Source organism: Brassica napus, chromosome A10 (genome assembly GCF_020379485.1).
Source record: "Brassica napus cultivar Da-Ae chromosome A10, Da-Ae, whole genome shotgun sequence".
Taxonomy (NCBI): Eukaryota; Viridiplantae; Streptophyta; class Magnoliopsida; order Brassicales; family Brassicaceae; genus Brassica; species Brassica napus.
In genome coordinates, this window is record NC_063443.1 from 1,386,446 (window position 1) to 1,402,536 (window position 16,091).

At 36.0% G+C, this 16,091-nt stretch overlaps 2 protein-coding genes across 2 annotated transcripts; both read left to right on the forward strand.

The window, feature by feature from the left end:
* Positions 1–3,292: 3,292 nt before the first annotated feature.
* LOC125579267 lies at positions 3,293–9,159 on the forward strand. Its single transcript, XM_048743242.1, has 5 exons — positions 3,293–3,554; positions 3,666–3,817; positions 6,921–6,984; positions 7,127–7,175; positions 7,377–9,159. Exons 1-5 carry the CDS (start codon positions 3,293–3,295, stop codon positions 7,537–7,539), a joined length of 690 nt encoding a protein of 229 aa, XP_048599199.1. The 3' UTR covers positions 7,540–9,159.
* A 3,105-nt stretch (positions 9,160–12,264) lies between these two features.
* Positions 12,265–14,904, forward strand: LOC106370939 (eukaryotic translation initiation factor 2 subunit gamma). Its single transcript, XM_013810939.3, has 9 exons — positions 12,265–12,425; positions 12,617–12,757; positions 12,842–12,903; positions 12,975–13,087; positions 13,166–13,268; positions 13,358–13,585; positions 13,696–13,914; positions 14,077–14,337; positions 14,413–14,904. The coding sequence occupies exons 2-9, from the start codon at positions 12,649–12,651 to the stop codon at positions 14,713–14,715; spliced, it is 1,398 nt and encodes a 465-aa protein (XP_013666393.1). The 5' UTR covers positions 12,265–12,425; positions 12,617–12,648; the 3' UTR covers positions 14,716–14,904.
* Positions 14,905–16,091: the final 1,187 nt, after the last annotated feature.

A 16,091-nucleotide genomic window follows, 5' to 3' on the forward strand; every position in this document is an offset into this window, starting at 1 on the left:
CACATTTCATAGGAATGAATCTCTTGCAATTATATAATTAATTATATGTATTTTGAAGTGTCCATATATGTTACCTTTCAAAATAACGCATCAATGGATCCTCGCAATTGAGTAGAATATAGGTGTGTGCACTATGAGCGTCTTGTTCACTCGACCACCAAACCTCTTTAGACTTCCCACCGAGTCGTCCAATCTGGCTAAAGATGTCTGGAACACCAGCAACTGCATATGTTGGCGCAACTCCACCATCATCATATCTTCTTGGAGCTCTTCTACGGGTACGTACTTTTGACGCAAAGTAGTACGATGTGAAGTGAGAAACTTCTTCCGTCAAACTTCCAGCAATTATAGAACCTTCAACTTTGGCGAGGTTCTTTGCTTTTCCCTTCAAATATTTCATGGCTCGCTCGTACTGGTACATCCATCTGTAATGTACAGGTCCACGAAGCAATGCTTCATATGGGAGGTGGACAGCTAGATGCTCCATGACGTCAAAAAATCCAGGAGGAAATATCTTCTCCAAGTTGCACAATAAGATGAGAATGTTCTCCTGGAGCTGTTCTACAACTTCTTCTTTAAGAGTGCGTGTGCTCAGATCCCTGAAAAATGCTCCAATGCCTTTTATATTCCAAAAACAATTAAACACATTGTTAGTCGTATATTATTTTGCAAACTAGACCGTTATAAAATTATATATTGTGATATAAAACACTACGAACCTGCAAGTGCTTCATGTACGTTTGTTGGAAGTAGCTCCACAAATGCAAAGGGCAGTAGTCGTTGCATAAAGACATGACAATCATGACTCTTCATCCCAGAGAACTTTTGACCCTTTTCAACACATCTAGAGAGATTTGAAACATACCCATCGGGAAACTTCACTTCTGATGCCACCCAGTTGAACAACACCGACTTTTTTTCTGAAGACAGTCTGAATATCGGAACGGGAACTTGTCCATTGCTTTTAATATGTAACTCGCTTCTTGAGCAAATATCCGGCAAGTCCAACCTCGATTTTATGTTGTCTTTTGTCTTCCCTGGGACATTCAATATTGTATTCATGATGTTCTCAAAGAAATTCTTCTCTATATGCATCACATCGAGGTTGTGGCGCAGAAGAAGATCCTTCCAATATGGCAACTCCCAAAATATACTCTTCTTGTGCCAGTTGTGATGAACACCGTAAGAATCAGGCATATTACGAGGGACATGCCAATTACCACCCCAACGAACTGTTTCGTTAGCTCCGTAGTAGTCGATTTGTGCTTCAATTTGTTCTCCAGTTAGATATGGTGGAGAAGTGTCTCTCACAACCCTTTTGTGCCTAAACAAATTCTTGTTTCTTCGGTAAGGATGGCCAATGGGAAGAAATCGACGATGACAATCAAACCAACTTGTCTTCCTACCATTCTTCAGTTGAAACGCATCTGTCGTTCCATTACAATATGGACAAGCTAATCTCCCATGTGTAGTCCATCCAGACAACATCCCATATGCAGGAAAGTCACTTATGGTCCACAAAAGCATAACTCGCATCGTAAAATTCGTCTTCGTTGAACAATCATACGTCCTCACCCCTGTTGACCACAAATCCTTCAACTCTTTTATCAGTGGTTGTAGGAAAACATCCAGAGACCTTTTTGGATGGTTCGGACCAGGTATCAATATCGTCAAGAATAGCAACTCCCGTTGCATGCACATCTCCGGTGGCAGGTTGTATGGCGTAAGAAAGACTGGCCACAATGAATATTGTCTCCCTGACATTCCGAACGGACTAAATCCATCTGTGCATAATCCGAGATACACATTCCGGCTATTGCTAGCAAAATCCGGATGTACTTTGTTGAAATGTTTCCAGGCTCTTGCATCTGATGGATGAGTCATCTCACCATCCGTCTGAGTATGCTCGGCATGCCATCTCATCTTTGCAGTAGTCTGCTCTGATTGATACAATCTTTTCAATCTGTCTGTAATTGGTAGGTACCACATCCTTTGGTACGGTACCCTATTACGTCCCCGTCCTTGCGGCTTGAATCGTGGCTTCTTGCAGAATCGACATACTTCTAGCTTCTCATCATCTCCCCAATAGATCATGCAGTTGTCGATGCAGACATCTATCATCTCCGAAGGCAACCCAAGACTATAAACTAATTTCTGAATCTCATAATAAGAATCAGCAGACACATTGTCTTCCGGCAAATACTCTTTAAACAAGTCCGCCCATTCGTTCATGCAACTTTCAGGTAGATTGTGATCAGTTTTAATATTCATCATTCTAGCAGCCAACGACAATTTAGAGAGACCTTCTCTTTAACCACTGTAAAGTGGTTGATTCGCCGCGTTTAACATTCCGTAAAACTTTTTTGCATCTATATTAGGTTCTTCATCTTCATCATGAGCTACGAATGCATCAGCTACCATATCATGAACCCTATCATAATCTACCATCTCCTCCTGATGGTAACTATGTTCATTATGCAAATGATGATTAACTGGTTCTTCCTGAAAATTGCTATTACTACTACTAGCTTCATTCTGATCATAATTATAACCTTCCCCATGTTGAAACCAGATATAGTAATTTGGCGTGAAACCTCTATTTATTAAATGCTTCCAAACATTTTCACGGTTTGCCAATTTCGAATTGTTGCATTTCCGACAAGGACAGAACATCTTACCACTTTCTTGGGCGAGCGGTGTTGAATCTGCTTGGTGCATAAATGTCTCCAGCCCCGCAAGGTATTCTTTCGTCACTCTCCCGTTAGCATCTCTATGCATATACATCCAATTCTGCAACTCGTAAATAGTCCCAGAGCCAGCCATTTTTTTTTCTTTCACGTTTTTTGTTGTTGGTGTGTTTAAAATGATGTTCCAACATCCATATTTATAGAAAATTTCGAATCTGGTAGTTGTAATTTTACTATGAAATTACGACGAAAATTAATTGTATGGCCAAAAAAAAACGTGAGCCACCTACCAAGTTGGTGGATTCAAAATTTCCTCGTTAAGTACACGTAAAATATTTCGTCGTAAAGCACTCGCGAAATTTACGTGGCTTTTACGAGGAAAAACTATTTCCTCGTAAAAGCCACGTCAATTTACATCGTCTTTACGACGAATTTTTTTTGTCGTTACCTTACGACGAAATAACGATGCTTTTCTTTCTCAACGTAATTTCCTCGCAAAATCAACGTTTTTTTACGAGGATTATTTTTCCTCGTTAAACTTCCTCGGTAAAGATACGTTTTCTTGTAGTGTCCCCTTTTCTGATTTTAGGAAAAAAATTTCACTAATGTCTTCCTCATCAAGTGATGAAGTTGATGAAGCTTTAGAAGAAATGGTCGACCAAGTAGTTGATAATTTCATCGACTCAGTGATAGATCCTCACCCCAACAAGCAGAAAAGACGGGCTTATATCGAAAGACATCGTGAACAAGGACTCAATCAGCTATGGAATGATTATTTCCAAGAAAATCCTACATACCCACCTCAAATGTTTAGGAGGCGTTTTCGAATGAACAAGCCATTGTTCCTCCACATTGTCGAACGTGCAAGTAATGAAGTTCCATAATTTCAGCAAAGACGAAATGCTTGCGGAAGGTATGGGCTATTTGCACTTCAAAAGTGTACGACAGCTATACGTATGCTGGCATATGGTCAATCAGGAGATACATATGACGAGTATCTCCGACTTGCTAACAGTACTTCACGTTTATGTTTGGAAAATTTCACTAATGCAATTATAAAATTGTTTGGAGATGAGTATCTACGCAGCCCTACAGCTGAGGATCTTCAACGATTGCTCGATGTTGGAGAGGTACGCAGTTTTCCAGGGATGATAGGCAGCATCGATTGTATGCATTGGAAGTGGAAAAACTGCCCAACCGCTTGGAAAGGTCAATACACACGTGGTACGGGAAAGCCGATAATTGTCTTAGAAGCTGTGGCATCACAAGATCTTTGGATATGGCACGCATTTTTTGGATTACCAGGTACCTTCAATGATATCAATGTTCTTGATCGGTCACCGGTTTTCGATGACATCGTACAAGGCCGAGCACCAAAAGTTAAGTTCAAGGTCAACAACCACACTTATCGTATGGTCTACTATCTTAGTGACAGAATTTATCCAAACTGGTCAACATTTATCCAATCCATCCCACTTCCTCAAGGTCCTAAAGCCGAGAAATTTGCAAAAAAGCAAGAATCCGCCAGAAAAGATGTCGAACGGGCTTTTGGAATATTACAATCAAGGTTTGCAATTGTTAAAAACCCAGCTCTACTATGGGACAAGGAAAAAATAGGAAAGATAATGAGAACTTGTGTCATATTGCACAATATGATAGTGGAGAACGAACGATACAGATACGCTCAAATTGACACATCTGAGTTCGAGTCAGGAGAGTCAAGTAGAAGTTCGAGGGTGACAAGGAGGGATAGTATTCATGTCGATATGTTAGGCATGCGCAGAGAAGTTCGAGATCTAGCGAAACATGCTCGTTTGAAAGCTGATTTAATGGAAAATATATGGCAAAAGTTTGGTGATGACGATGAATAAGCTTTGTATGTTATTGAATTTCTTGTTTTATGTATTCTACTCTTTATGTATTGAATAAAATGTTTAAAAATATTTATAATATATTTTAATGTATTATTTTATTCATGTTTTCTCAAAAATTTGAAATTTGAAAAAAAAAATTATTATTACGAATAATAAATATTATTATTTTATTTTTATGAACTTTTTCTTTAGGTTCACTAATGTAGAAAACAAAAAATTCAGGTTCTTAACTATTCATGGACCCACATAAAAAATATTAAAAAATACTTGTGAACCCTAAGGGGGGTTCACTAATGCTCATGGTCTAACACAGAAATTACAACGTTAAAAAGCTGATTGCGTGTAATAAAATATTCAGTAATCTTAGACTTAGGTCCTAGTCCTTTGATCTGTTATTATGTCGACAGTTAATTCGTACCTACTGGAATTGGTAACGGTGGTTGGTGAATGCGACTGTAAATGAAAGTATGCATCAAGTTTGTTGAAAGTTTGGGACTGATTATGAAGAGGAGACTTTTTTTTCCTTTTGAAGTGTACGGGTCTGAGTTAGGCCCAGTTAAGGGCCCACCTCATCAAATTCAACGACGACTGTACTAGAAAGTAGAAACTTCACCTTGAACGTTGCCGAGTTGTCTTTTTCTTTGTCACCGACCACTAGCGTTGTCTCGCTCACCTTTTAGCCTTTAGGCGTATGAAACAAGACCTCAGTGGATTTTGCTGTCCAAATGGATATCTAAATATATAATAAGAAACATTTGGTTATTCTTAAAATAATTTCGTTTTGATGAATTTGTTTCCGTTTATTGTGAAAATGATTTAACATCATCGTTTTATATAATGTTAAATAGCGCATTTCAAAAACAAAAACAATCCACACTTCTTTATAGTGTTGTGTTCTTCTCAAGTTTTTTATTCATACGCGCATATATAATTTGAGACAATTTGGGCCCATAATGCTCTATTGCTCCCCAGTCTTAACACACCATAAAAGCCCATGTACGCCATCACAGCCGACCCGGGACAATAGAATTGAACTGGTTGTTCGGTTCTTGCAAAACCTCTATAACTATCACCAATTAGTTTTTTTTTTATTATTATTATGACCCTGTTTTACACGTTTTCTCGATTTTTATACCCAAGATTATATGTAATTTAATTCATCTGGCAAGGCTCACTCAAGCTGATGTACATGATGATGTTCCTTAGCTGTTGTATTTGTAAATATTTTTTTAATATAAAATTGTATCTACTTTCTTTTTGAATTAACATTTCATACGGTAAATAAACCTTAGTAGTTTGTTGTAAAATATATATTGAGCAATTTTTTCAAATAACCATTTTTAAATTTTTGTCACAAAAATAGTTCTCAAAAAATAAAATGACCAAAATAGTTCTTTTTTATTTTGAGTTTTTTTTACATTTTTTTATATTCTTTTAAATTTGAACCTCCTATCTCAAAATTCTACCCCTTAACTTTAAATCCTAAGTCTATATTAGTTAACTCTAAAATTAAAATATTTTTTGACTTTTTAATAAAATTTATTTTAATAATTTTTTACATTAAAAACTATTTTTGTGACAAAAACTTAAAAATATCTATCATAAAAAAAAATTCATATAAATAAATGAGTGTATTCGGAAACTTGCCTATCCCACTATATAAAAGGGGCTAAATCCCTGGTTCTTAAGCCTTGCCACATGGGCAAAAAAATTATGAGCCAATCAATATGCCATGTCACTAATGTTTTGGGCCCCATTTCCGTACCGGTTTTGGTTTGGTCTAATATTTCGGAGTTTGGTATGATTCTCTGGTTTTGTACTTAATTTGATTAGGGATTCATCGTTATTATTCTTCCACAGTTCAACCTAGCGTCACCGTTTTTCTAATCTGTAAACTAAAGTTCTTCCTCTCATCTCTTCACCTCTCCTGTCATTCAATGTATTCTTTAAATTTGGGATAATTGTTATTCATACTAAACCCAGTAACAATGTCGACCTCTCCGTTTCCTTCACGTTAAATCTATAAATAGGAGAGGGTTGAGAGTAGAATGGATCTTCATAACCTCTGTCAGTTTGTCTTCTTTATCAAGCGTAGATTCTCAAAATGTCTTCCTCCGATGCCGTTGTTGCGTAATCCGCCGTACAGATTGTTTCTGCCGGAGGAGTAAGGTGGCTGACGAGGTGGCGGTTGATTTGCACCACCGTTACTGTAACTTTTGCTCGTCTGAGGGTAGCCTGACATAGCTGGAAATGAAAAGGTAAGACACTTTGCAAAAGAGATGGAAGAAGAGAATGAGTTGACCTTAAAGATCTGTTTCTTTTAGTTTTTGATATACTTTTTTGTTTCTACATAAATCAGGAGAAAGAAGCCAATAAAAAAGCTTTGAGGAAGTATTTAGAGTTAGTGGAGTTCTTCACCAAAGGTAATGTTTCTTTTTTTTTTTATATTACACCATCACTAAAACCAATCGCAACAGTTTCTGTATCAAATAGTTTGATCGGACATAATAATTTGATTTGTACTCCTTTGTATGTTCTGGAACGCAATGTGGGTTTCGAATGTAGTTCTGGTTGCTTTGTATGAGCAGAATGACAAGCCTTCCTCTGCTTTAGAGTAAGTTCATGGACACCTACTTTGTTTCTAACCGGTGAATATTAGTTTTTAAGAGAGTACCATAACTTACTGACTTATAATCTTCTACACAGGTGATAGCTTTTATTAACTTTATCCTAATATGAGTTAGGTCAAAGAGTATAATTTCATAATTTGTTTATGCTCCCCTACTATTGTATCCTTCTTTGGTTTTGCTTTCAGATTCATCCAGCAAAAGCTAGGAAGTCCTTCAGTTTCTGATTACAAGAAGCTTCAATCTGAGAAGTCTGACCTTCAAATAAAGGACAATGAGGTTTTTGCTAAACATCAAGGAACATTGAGAGAGGTATCCCGTCCTAACTTGAATATAAAAGTTTATCAGTAAACCATATATAATTGATTAGCACATGATTACATGCTTATGTAGTTTCTTATCCATTCTTTTTAGTTGTCTTCAGAATTTCTATATGATTGGTTGGAATGGTAATGGAGTATATAGAGTACTAAAGATAGACCAGCTTGATGCGTCTGAGCTTAACCTCAGTGAGGATTTCACTGCCTATACCAAAAAAGAATGCAACGAGCTGCTTAAACGGATACACAAAGAAAACAAGGCCACAGGCGGCCTCAAATTTGTCACTCTCTGTTATGGCATCATTGGTTTGTGTTCTTTTGTTTCAAGTTATGGTCGCTGAAACATACATTGTTTTACTTTTACAGCGTGTTCTCACAATTTGTTTTTTTTCTTCCCATTTTTGTGGTCTCAGGATTCATTAAGTTTTTGGGACCATACTACATGCTGGTTATCACTTAGAGAAGAGAGATAGGCCAAATTTGTGGTCACAGGGTGTATGAAGTCTCCAAGAGTGAGATCATTTCTTTGCGAAATTCTAGCGTGATTTGCAACATTTCAAATTCAAGAGACGAGAACAGGTGTTTTTATATATCTTTTACTATTTTTTTCCCTTTTTTTGTCTGTCCCAAGCTTATTGTCGAAGAAAGTTTCTGTTTTTCTTTTCTGTTTGGTGAAAAGAGAGTGAGTTACATGTGTTCATTTATTATACCCTTCCACCTTTTTATGAACTCAAGTCATTTAACCCTTGCGTTTCTTTATCTGGTGTTGATAAACAGGTACAAGAGGTTCCTGTGTAGCTCCTGTGTATGGTGGACCTTACAAAAGACTTCTTTTTCAGCTATTCTTTCAATATAATGTGTAGTTTCCAGAAGAATATATGTGTGTGATGTGACCATGAAAGTGGTGGTGCTCTCTATAAGAAAATATTTGCTTGGAACGAGTTCTTGACTCGGGGAATTCGAAATCATCTCCGGAATACCGTGTGAACTGTAGAGCATTGATGTATGGTTTCTTTAACCAGGTAAGAATCGTATGTTTTTCTACCCCCCACTGCCAAAGAAAAGAAAGTCTTCCCTGAATCAAATGCATATCCCTTTTCTTTTCTCACAGCAGTAGTTTTGTTATTTGTATACCATTTTCTTCTGGGCTACAATATTGCTTCCCTATATCATGTTTTGTCCACTGAAACCTGCAACCCGACCATTTTCACAAAACAGTGCAGCTGTTTTACAGATTTTGAGTGTTTTTAACTTGAGGTTTGATGTTGTTTTGATGGTAGGATGATACATCCTGGAAAAGGACTTCCTTCAGAGATACTAAGTGATATGTTTGAGACACGAAATTGATGGGTCACACCTGATGGCTTAGGACTTAAGCTTTCACGGAAACTGCTGGAGCAGATGAATGGTAGTGTGAGTTTTGTTAGAGAAGACGAACGTTGTTTCTTTCAAGTGGATCTTCAAGTTAAGACAAGGTTAGGTGTTGAGACCAGAGGAACAGAGGCTGATTCAAGCATACAATAGAGATTATGGGTCCCAAAGGCATATAGATAATAAAATTTGATGAATTGTGCTCCTTTTATGGTCTGAATGTGTTGTCATTCAAAGTTTCCATTATTTATTTATCAATAAAATGTATCTTAGTCATTTATATAGTAGGATGATTAAGTAAACCAAAAAAAAGAAAAAACAAACCATAACCCAATTTACAGTACTTTGAGTCACTGACCATCATTATCAATTTATCTATCATCATCATATCTTCCTAAACTGAATATTTACGTTTGAACAAAAGGCAGTAAAGGGTTCGTTTGCATGTCAGCTTCAATGTGTGCTTTCACCGGTAAGAGGATGAGCAACTTTGTGAATGCTCCATGACCAAACCCGCTTTCCTTCATCAAAGAACATGGAACATGCCCATTTTAATTTTATTTAAAACTATGGATTTAAGTTTTACATATTTTAACGTTAAGTCCATTACAGCCAAACAAAATATTGAACATAAACTTTGTTTTTCTTTTTCCAAACAGAGTAGAATTTGATTGATCTTTAAAACACACAAATTCATGTGCCTTTTGCTGAAGTCGATAGTACAAGAAAAGTGAATTTGACAATTCTTCACAAAATGAAAATTTATTATAAACAACTCCAACAAAACAAACAAATCACTCCACAATACTTCCTATTACTTTATCAAAGTATTTCAAACACGTCTAATTGTCAATGACCCCGCGAAAGTATTACAAACACGTCTATTGTCAATAAAAGCAGCTAAATTGAAGTTTTTAAAGGTGTCATATAGGCAAAAAAATTGAGAACCAACTAATCTGCCATGTCATCCTGGACTGGTTTGAAAGACCAACTTTCGCAGCCCATTATTACTAAATTTCGGAGCCTATTTACACCATTCTCAGCATTTCATTTTAACAGCCCATTATTATTCAGATACTAAAGACCCTAACCCATTATTACTCATATACTAAAGACCCTAAAACATAATCCCTAACCCATTAATACTAAAAGCCCTAAAACATATAATTCTCTAAAAACTAAAGATCACTCATCCTCACTCTAGCCCTAATCACCGACTCCATCTCATCGTGATTCTCTTCCTCTTCATCTCATCTTCAACTTAAATATTATCATTTTTGAATGAAAACATTATTATTATTGAAATATTAATTATTTATCCAAAACTCTAATAAACAAAATATACAAGTTGTTAATGCACTCTATTGTTTGCAAAGAAGCTTTTCCTATTATTTCCCTTTTTCATTTAATGCACAAATACAAGTGTAGATTTTTCTTTTTATCTAGAAGATGTTTTTTAATTTAACATACAAATTATGAACCGTTTGACTATGTTTATCATAAATTTGGTTATATATATTTTTAGTTTTAATATATTCTTCATTATTTACATCTTATTAGTTTTAAACCATACAAAAAACATATATTAATTGCATATTTTAAAACTTACTTTATATTTTAAAACGATTAAAGTCACAATGACCAATTATTTTCCAGCACCACCAAAAACTCGAAAAACCCTATACAACCGAAATTTTATTTTCATATATTATTAAATTTTATTTGTTTATAATATGTTTTAAAAAACAAACCAAAAAAAATTGTGATAAAGAAGGAAAGTTTTGATAGAATAACCAAAATTTTTCATTTAATAGGTAAAATGACCCTTATACCCTAGATATATAAAATTTAATTAAAAAATATTTAAAAACATTAAACAAATAATAATTAAGTAATAGTCTTAGATTATACGTTTTCAAAATACAATTTATTTAAATAATTTTTTTAGTTGATTTTTAAATTGCAATTTTTCTCTATTTTTGTTTTCAATTTATCTTTTTGTAATTCTAGCCGAAGTTCACAACAAGTGGAGCGACAACCTCGGACCGCAACCAATTATCGCTAGGATCATTAGGATGTGGCCCATCACAAATCACACAAATAAAAATGCTTTTCTAGGAACAACTTTCATTTATCTTGACATCTAGGTTTGTCTTAAAAATACTTACTTTTAATTATTCTAACAACATTTCAAATAATTGCTTTTAACCACTCAACAGGACAAAAAATGGAATGGCGGGTGCCTATTTCTGACACAATGTACCAACGGTTCGAGGAAGGAAAAATTTATCACATTAAATATTTTAATCTTCTTCCCAATAACCGATGGTACATGCTTACCGTTCAACCATACTTAATCAATATTAATGAGACAACAACTATAACACTGATTCAAGAAAACATTTCACCGATTCCTTCATACATTTTCCGGCCCCAACGCTATCCCCAGTTGATCAGCTTAGCAAGTGCAACCAACTTCCTCCCAAATCAAAAAAAAAACCATACCTATCACACATACAAATAAATTCTCTATTTTTGTCGCTAAAAACAAATTATTCCCCACAGATGTTGTTGGCCGCATATGCCTCATCCAAGGAAGTGATTTATATAACCACAACACATATACAAAAATCATTATTGGATTGTGTTAAGCAATAAATATATAATACAATAATTTTTTGTAGATCCAAATTGGTCCGTCTAACTATATGGGACAATGAGGCGGCTAATTTTAGGGAGTTAAATCGCGTATCTACCAAGAAAAACCAAATCATAATTATCACAAGTATCATTCCAAGGTTACATGAAGGTAATCAACTAAACATAAAGTTTATGTCTAACTAAATGCTTATAAATATTTCACTTTTCAGGGAAACTATCACTCACAACCATACCAATATCGCGCTTTTACTTTGACAACGACATAGATATCATACAACGCTTTCAAAAGAGAAATAAACTGTTATCCTAAGCCTGATGGCATACCTCCAAATGTGATCAAACCACAAGACGGAAACCGACACCAGTCAACTGTTTTAAAATTTACACTTCAATGCAAACAACCATATATTTTTCAAACTTACTATTGTTTAGAAAAAAGAAACTGATCACCGCATCGCATTCAAACAAAAACTCTATGGTTAATTCTACAACGAACAAAACTTAACTTCCAATATTTGATACTTAAAACTACAAAAATTTAAAAATTTACTTTAATAAAACATATTATCCGCGCGAAGCGCGGACCCCGGCTCTAGTACTTATGTAACCAACTCTAATTTTAAGGATGTCATTCATATAAAAAAAATTAAAACTGGTAACTAATATGAGAAATATAATAATTTTGGAAACAATTAAAAATAATAATGATAAATAAGTAGGAAAAAAAAGAAAAGGGTTAACCCTTGGATAAAATAAAATAAAAAAACATTGAGCAGCAGCACCATTTGTTCGTCGTCGTCTTCTTCCTCCTCTACCTGCGCCGCTTTCTTACTCTCTTCAAATCTCTCCCAGCCAAAAAGAATCGCTGCTCTTCGCATCGCTCAGGTTTGTTTCGATCTCGAATCACATCTTCTCAAGTCACCAGCTAAGCTAGGCTACTCGGGGATCTAATTAATTGCAAAGTTTCCGATTAGGTTTTAGATGTTTAGGGTAACGGAACTTAGTGTTTGGAGAATCTTTGAATCTGGCAAACCCTAATTTCTTCATACTACTCCTGATTGATTTGATTCAAGCAGGGGAATAAAGAACTTCGATAATCAATCTCGCAATGGCTCGAAACAAGGGATTGGCGGAGCAAGATCTTAGTAAATTGGATGTGGCTGTGCTTCATCCTCTCTCTCCTGAGGTCATTTCTCGCCAGGCTACTATCAATATTGGTATAACCTTTTTTTGCCAAAGAAGGTAACCATTTGTGCATTAGTAGAAGAAAGCTAAAGATTGTGTAAGTGTTGTAATCTCAGGAACCATTGGACATGTCGCTCACGGGAAGTCCACTGTTGTCAAAGCTATTTCTGGTGTGCAGGTAAGTAAGTTGATTATGATGCCTCTTGAATTGATTCCATGGAGGAGTTGATGTATCCGCCTCATGTGCAGACTGTTCGTTTCAAGAATGAATTGGAGCGTAACATCACCATTAAACTTGGTTATGCGAATGCAAAGATTTATAAATGCGAGGATGACAAATGCCCTAGACCAATGTGCTACAAGTCAGTTTTTTCTTTTTTTAAATTCTGGTATAAAGTTGTGTGTGTTGGATAGTGTTAACAATGTATATGTTCTTCTAGGGCATATGGAAGTGGGAAGGAAGACAGTCCAAATTGTGATGTCCCTGGATTTGAGAACGCTAAGATGAAACTGTTGAGGCATGTGTCGTTCGTGGATTGCCCGGTATGATGATTTTTATTATGTTTCTCATCGTTCTTTCTTAAAATTGCTATTGAGATATGAATGATCTGTTTGTTTTATTGTGTCTTTAGGGGCACGATATTCTCATGGCGACAATGCTCAACGGAGCAGCTATCATGGACGGTGCGCTACTTCTAATCGCTGCAAACGAGACTTGTCCGCAACCGCAAACTTCTGAACATCTTGCTGCTGTTGAGATTATGCAGCTGAAGCATATCATAATCCTCCAGAACAAGATTGATCTTATTCAAGAGAACGTTGCCATTAACCAGCACGAAGCCATTCAGAAATTTATAATGGTTTGGTTTTCTTCATCCTTCAAGAATCTCTTGTTGCATTCTCATTTTCATTAGCTGGTTAAACTTATCAGGAACTTGGTTCTAATATTTCATTACATCATGTTTTGCAGAACACTGTCGCCGATGGTGCGCCTATTGTCCCCGTCTCAGCACAACTTAAGTACAACATCGATGTTGTATGCGAGTACATTGTCAAGAAGATCCCAATCCCTAAGAGAAATTTTGTGTCACCACCAAACATGATAGTGATTCGGTCTTTTGATGTCAACAAGCCTGGGTTCGAAGTTGATGACATTAAAGGCGGAGTTGCAGGTGGAAGTATCCTCCGGGTATATATCTCTCTCCCTTGATCTCTCGAGTACAACTTGTTTGTGTTTTGCTGATATTTTCTAGCTTCATCAAGCTTTATATGTTATATGTGTGTGTGTTTTTTTTTTGCGCAAAATATGTGTGTGTAAATGCTGTCTCTAACTAACATTTTCTTCTTGTAGGGTGTTTTGAAGGTCAACCAATTAATCGAGATCCGACCTGGGATTGTTGTCAAAGACGAGCGTGGCAACCCAAAATGCACTCCAATCTACTCTCGCATTATTTCACTCTACGCAGAACAGAACGAGCTTCAGTATGCAGTTCCTGGAGGTTTAATTGGAGTTGGAACAACAATGGACCCAACTCTTACTCGTGCTGATCGATTGGTTGGTCAAGTCCTTGGTGAAATCGGTTCGCTTCCTGATGTCTTTGTTGAACTCGAGGTATAAACAACAAGTCATGGTAACAGCATTAAAGTCTCTTAACTGGTAGGTGATTTAATTCGGTTTTTGTTGTAGGTGAACTTCTTTCTTCTACGGCGACTGTTGGGAGTGAGAACAAAGGGATCAGAGAAGCAAGGGAAAGTGTCAAAGCTAACAAAGGGAGAGATTCTGATGCTCAACATCGGTTCCATGTCGACTGGTGCCAAAGTTGTTGGAGTTAAGAACGATCTGGCTAAGCTGCAACTAACCGCGCCGGTGTGCACCAGCAAAGGAGAGAAAGTGGCTCTGAGTAGGCGTGTGGAGAAGCATTGGCGTTTGATTGGTTGGGGTCAGATTCAAGCTGGAACCACCATTGAAGTACCTCCTTCACCTTTCTAAGATGTTAGTCTTCTTTTTTTTTTTTCTGAAAAAGTTTATTAACCCCTCAAGAGACAATAAAACTCTTTTTTTTCTGTCATGTTGTGGGGTGGTTTTGGAGAGTTGCGGATTGATTTGTTACTAGTAACAGCGTCCAAATAACATTTATTACACAAAATAAAAAAAACATGCCAGAACGGTTTAATTCGAGAAGCATGATATCTAACTATAACCACACTCTGCAATACTTTTATGTTTTGAAATGTGGTTTCTGAGTCAAATGCTGATGACTCCTAATCATTGAAGAAAATAAATATTTTTTACAGTAGGAAACTAAGAATGAATGTAAAACTGTTTTCTATCATCAACTCATGAATATATTATCTTTCGTTTGTGTCGGTCCGAAAACTTCATAGTATATGACATCAAATAACAAAGGATATGTAAACCATTCATTTCATTTTGTCAGTATTGGGGACCATGAGGACCAAGTTACAACTGTAGTTTACCCATTGACATCATCCAAATCCGATTCTAATTTTTCAAGCTGGCAAGTTGAGAACGTTGCTTTCAAATGTGTTTGACATCCCGTTCTGCTACGATTGTTACATTCCCTGGGTACGGGTACACACACGCACAATACGCAGTGTATATATCCAAGAAGTCAAACCTATAAGCTAAACGAAGAACTGATATAGATCATTTGTGTTACAATTTTAAAACGATTTATATATTATAACCTATAACGATGATATACAAATAGACCCAAAATCTTAGTTTTTGTTTTGTGGAAGTTATATGCTGTTGCGTATTAAAATTAATGTTTTAGATAATCGGGTTAAATTAAAGGGTTTAACTATCTTCAACCAATAGCGGCTAATAAATATCCAAAATAAGTGTCATTATCATCATCTCAAACATTCCGTAAGCTTGTCTTATAGGTTACTTATCTCGAGGTTCTTCTATCTTTAAGTATGAAGCTGACCTATTTCTACAACTTGTTCGTTTTCAATACGAGATTTCAAACGGCTTCAAATTCTCCAAGTTATTCAAATGGGCACAGCTTAACCCGCCGAATATTGGTCCAGACATACATTTATGGGTATACAAACAAAAGAAGTGGATATAATTATAATGTCATTTACTCGTAAATGGGCCTAAGTATAGACTTTTTGTGGCTTATATCACGTTGACTAGAAAAAGCTTGATTACGTTATATTGTGATCACTAATAATTAATGTTATACTAGAATTTGTCGTAATGCAGTGTTGTATTATAGGCATATCATATGGTTAATCTGATCATACCGTTTAAATTATGGAGCTTTAACCAAGCGCTCGTAGCTTGGTGGTAAAGGAGGTACAGCTGTACTACCCGCCACCCGAGTTCGAGTCTTG

What these genes read in the sequence shown, in the direction of transcription:
- LOC106370939 (XM_013810939.3), top strand. Translation starts at nt 12,649, where the DNA reads ATGGCTCGAAACAAGGGATTGGCGGAGCAAGATCTTAGTAAATTGGAT. An exon ending in TGTCGTTCGTGGATTGCCCG is followed by an intron (nt 13,269 to 13,357) that starts GTATGATGATTT and finishes TTGTGTCTTTAG; the next exon opens with GGGCACGATATTCTCATGGC. An exon ending in ATGTCTTTGTTGAACTCGAG is followed by an intron (nt 14,338 to 14,412) that starts GTATAAACAACA and finishes TTTTTGTTGTAG; the next exon opens with GTGAACTTCTTTCTTCTACG.
- LOC125579267 (XM_048743242.1), top strand. Translation starts at nt 3,293, where the DNA reads ATGTCTTCCTCATCAAGTGATGAAGTTGATGAAGCTTTAGAAGAAATG. An exon ending in AGTGGAGTTCTTCACCAAAG is followed by an intron (nt 6,985 to 7,126) that starts GTAATGTTTCTT and finishes TTTCGAATGTAG; the next exon opens with TTCTGGTTGCTTTGTATGAG. An exon ending in AAGCCTTCCTCTGCTTTAGA is followed by an intron (nt 7,176 to 7,376) that starts GTAAGTTCATGG and finishes TTTTGCTTTCAG; the next exon opens with ATTCATCCAGCAAAAGCTAG.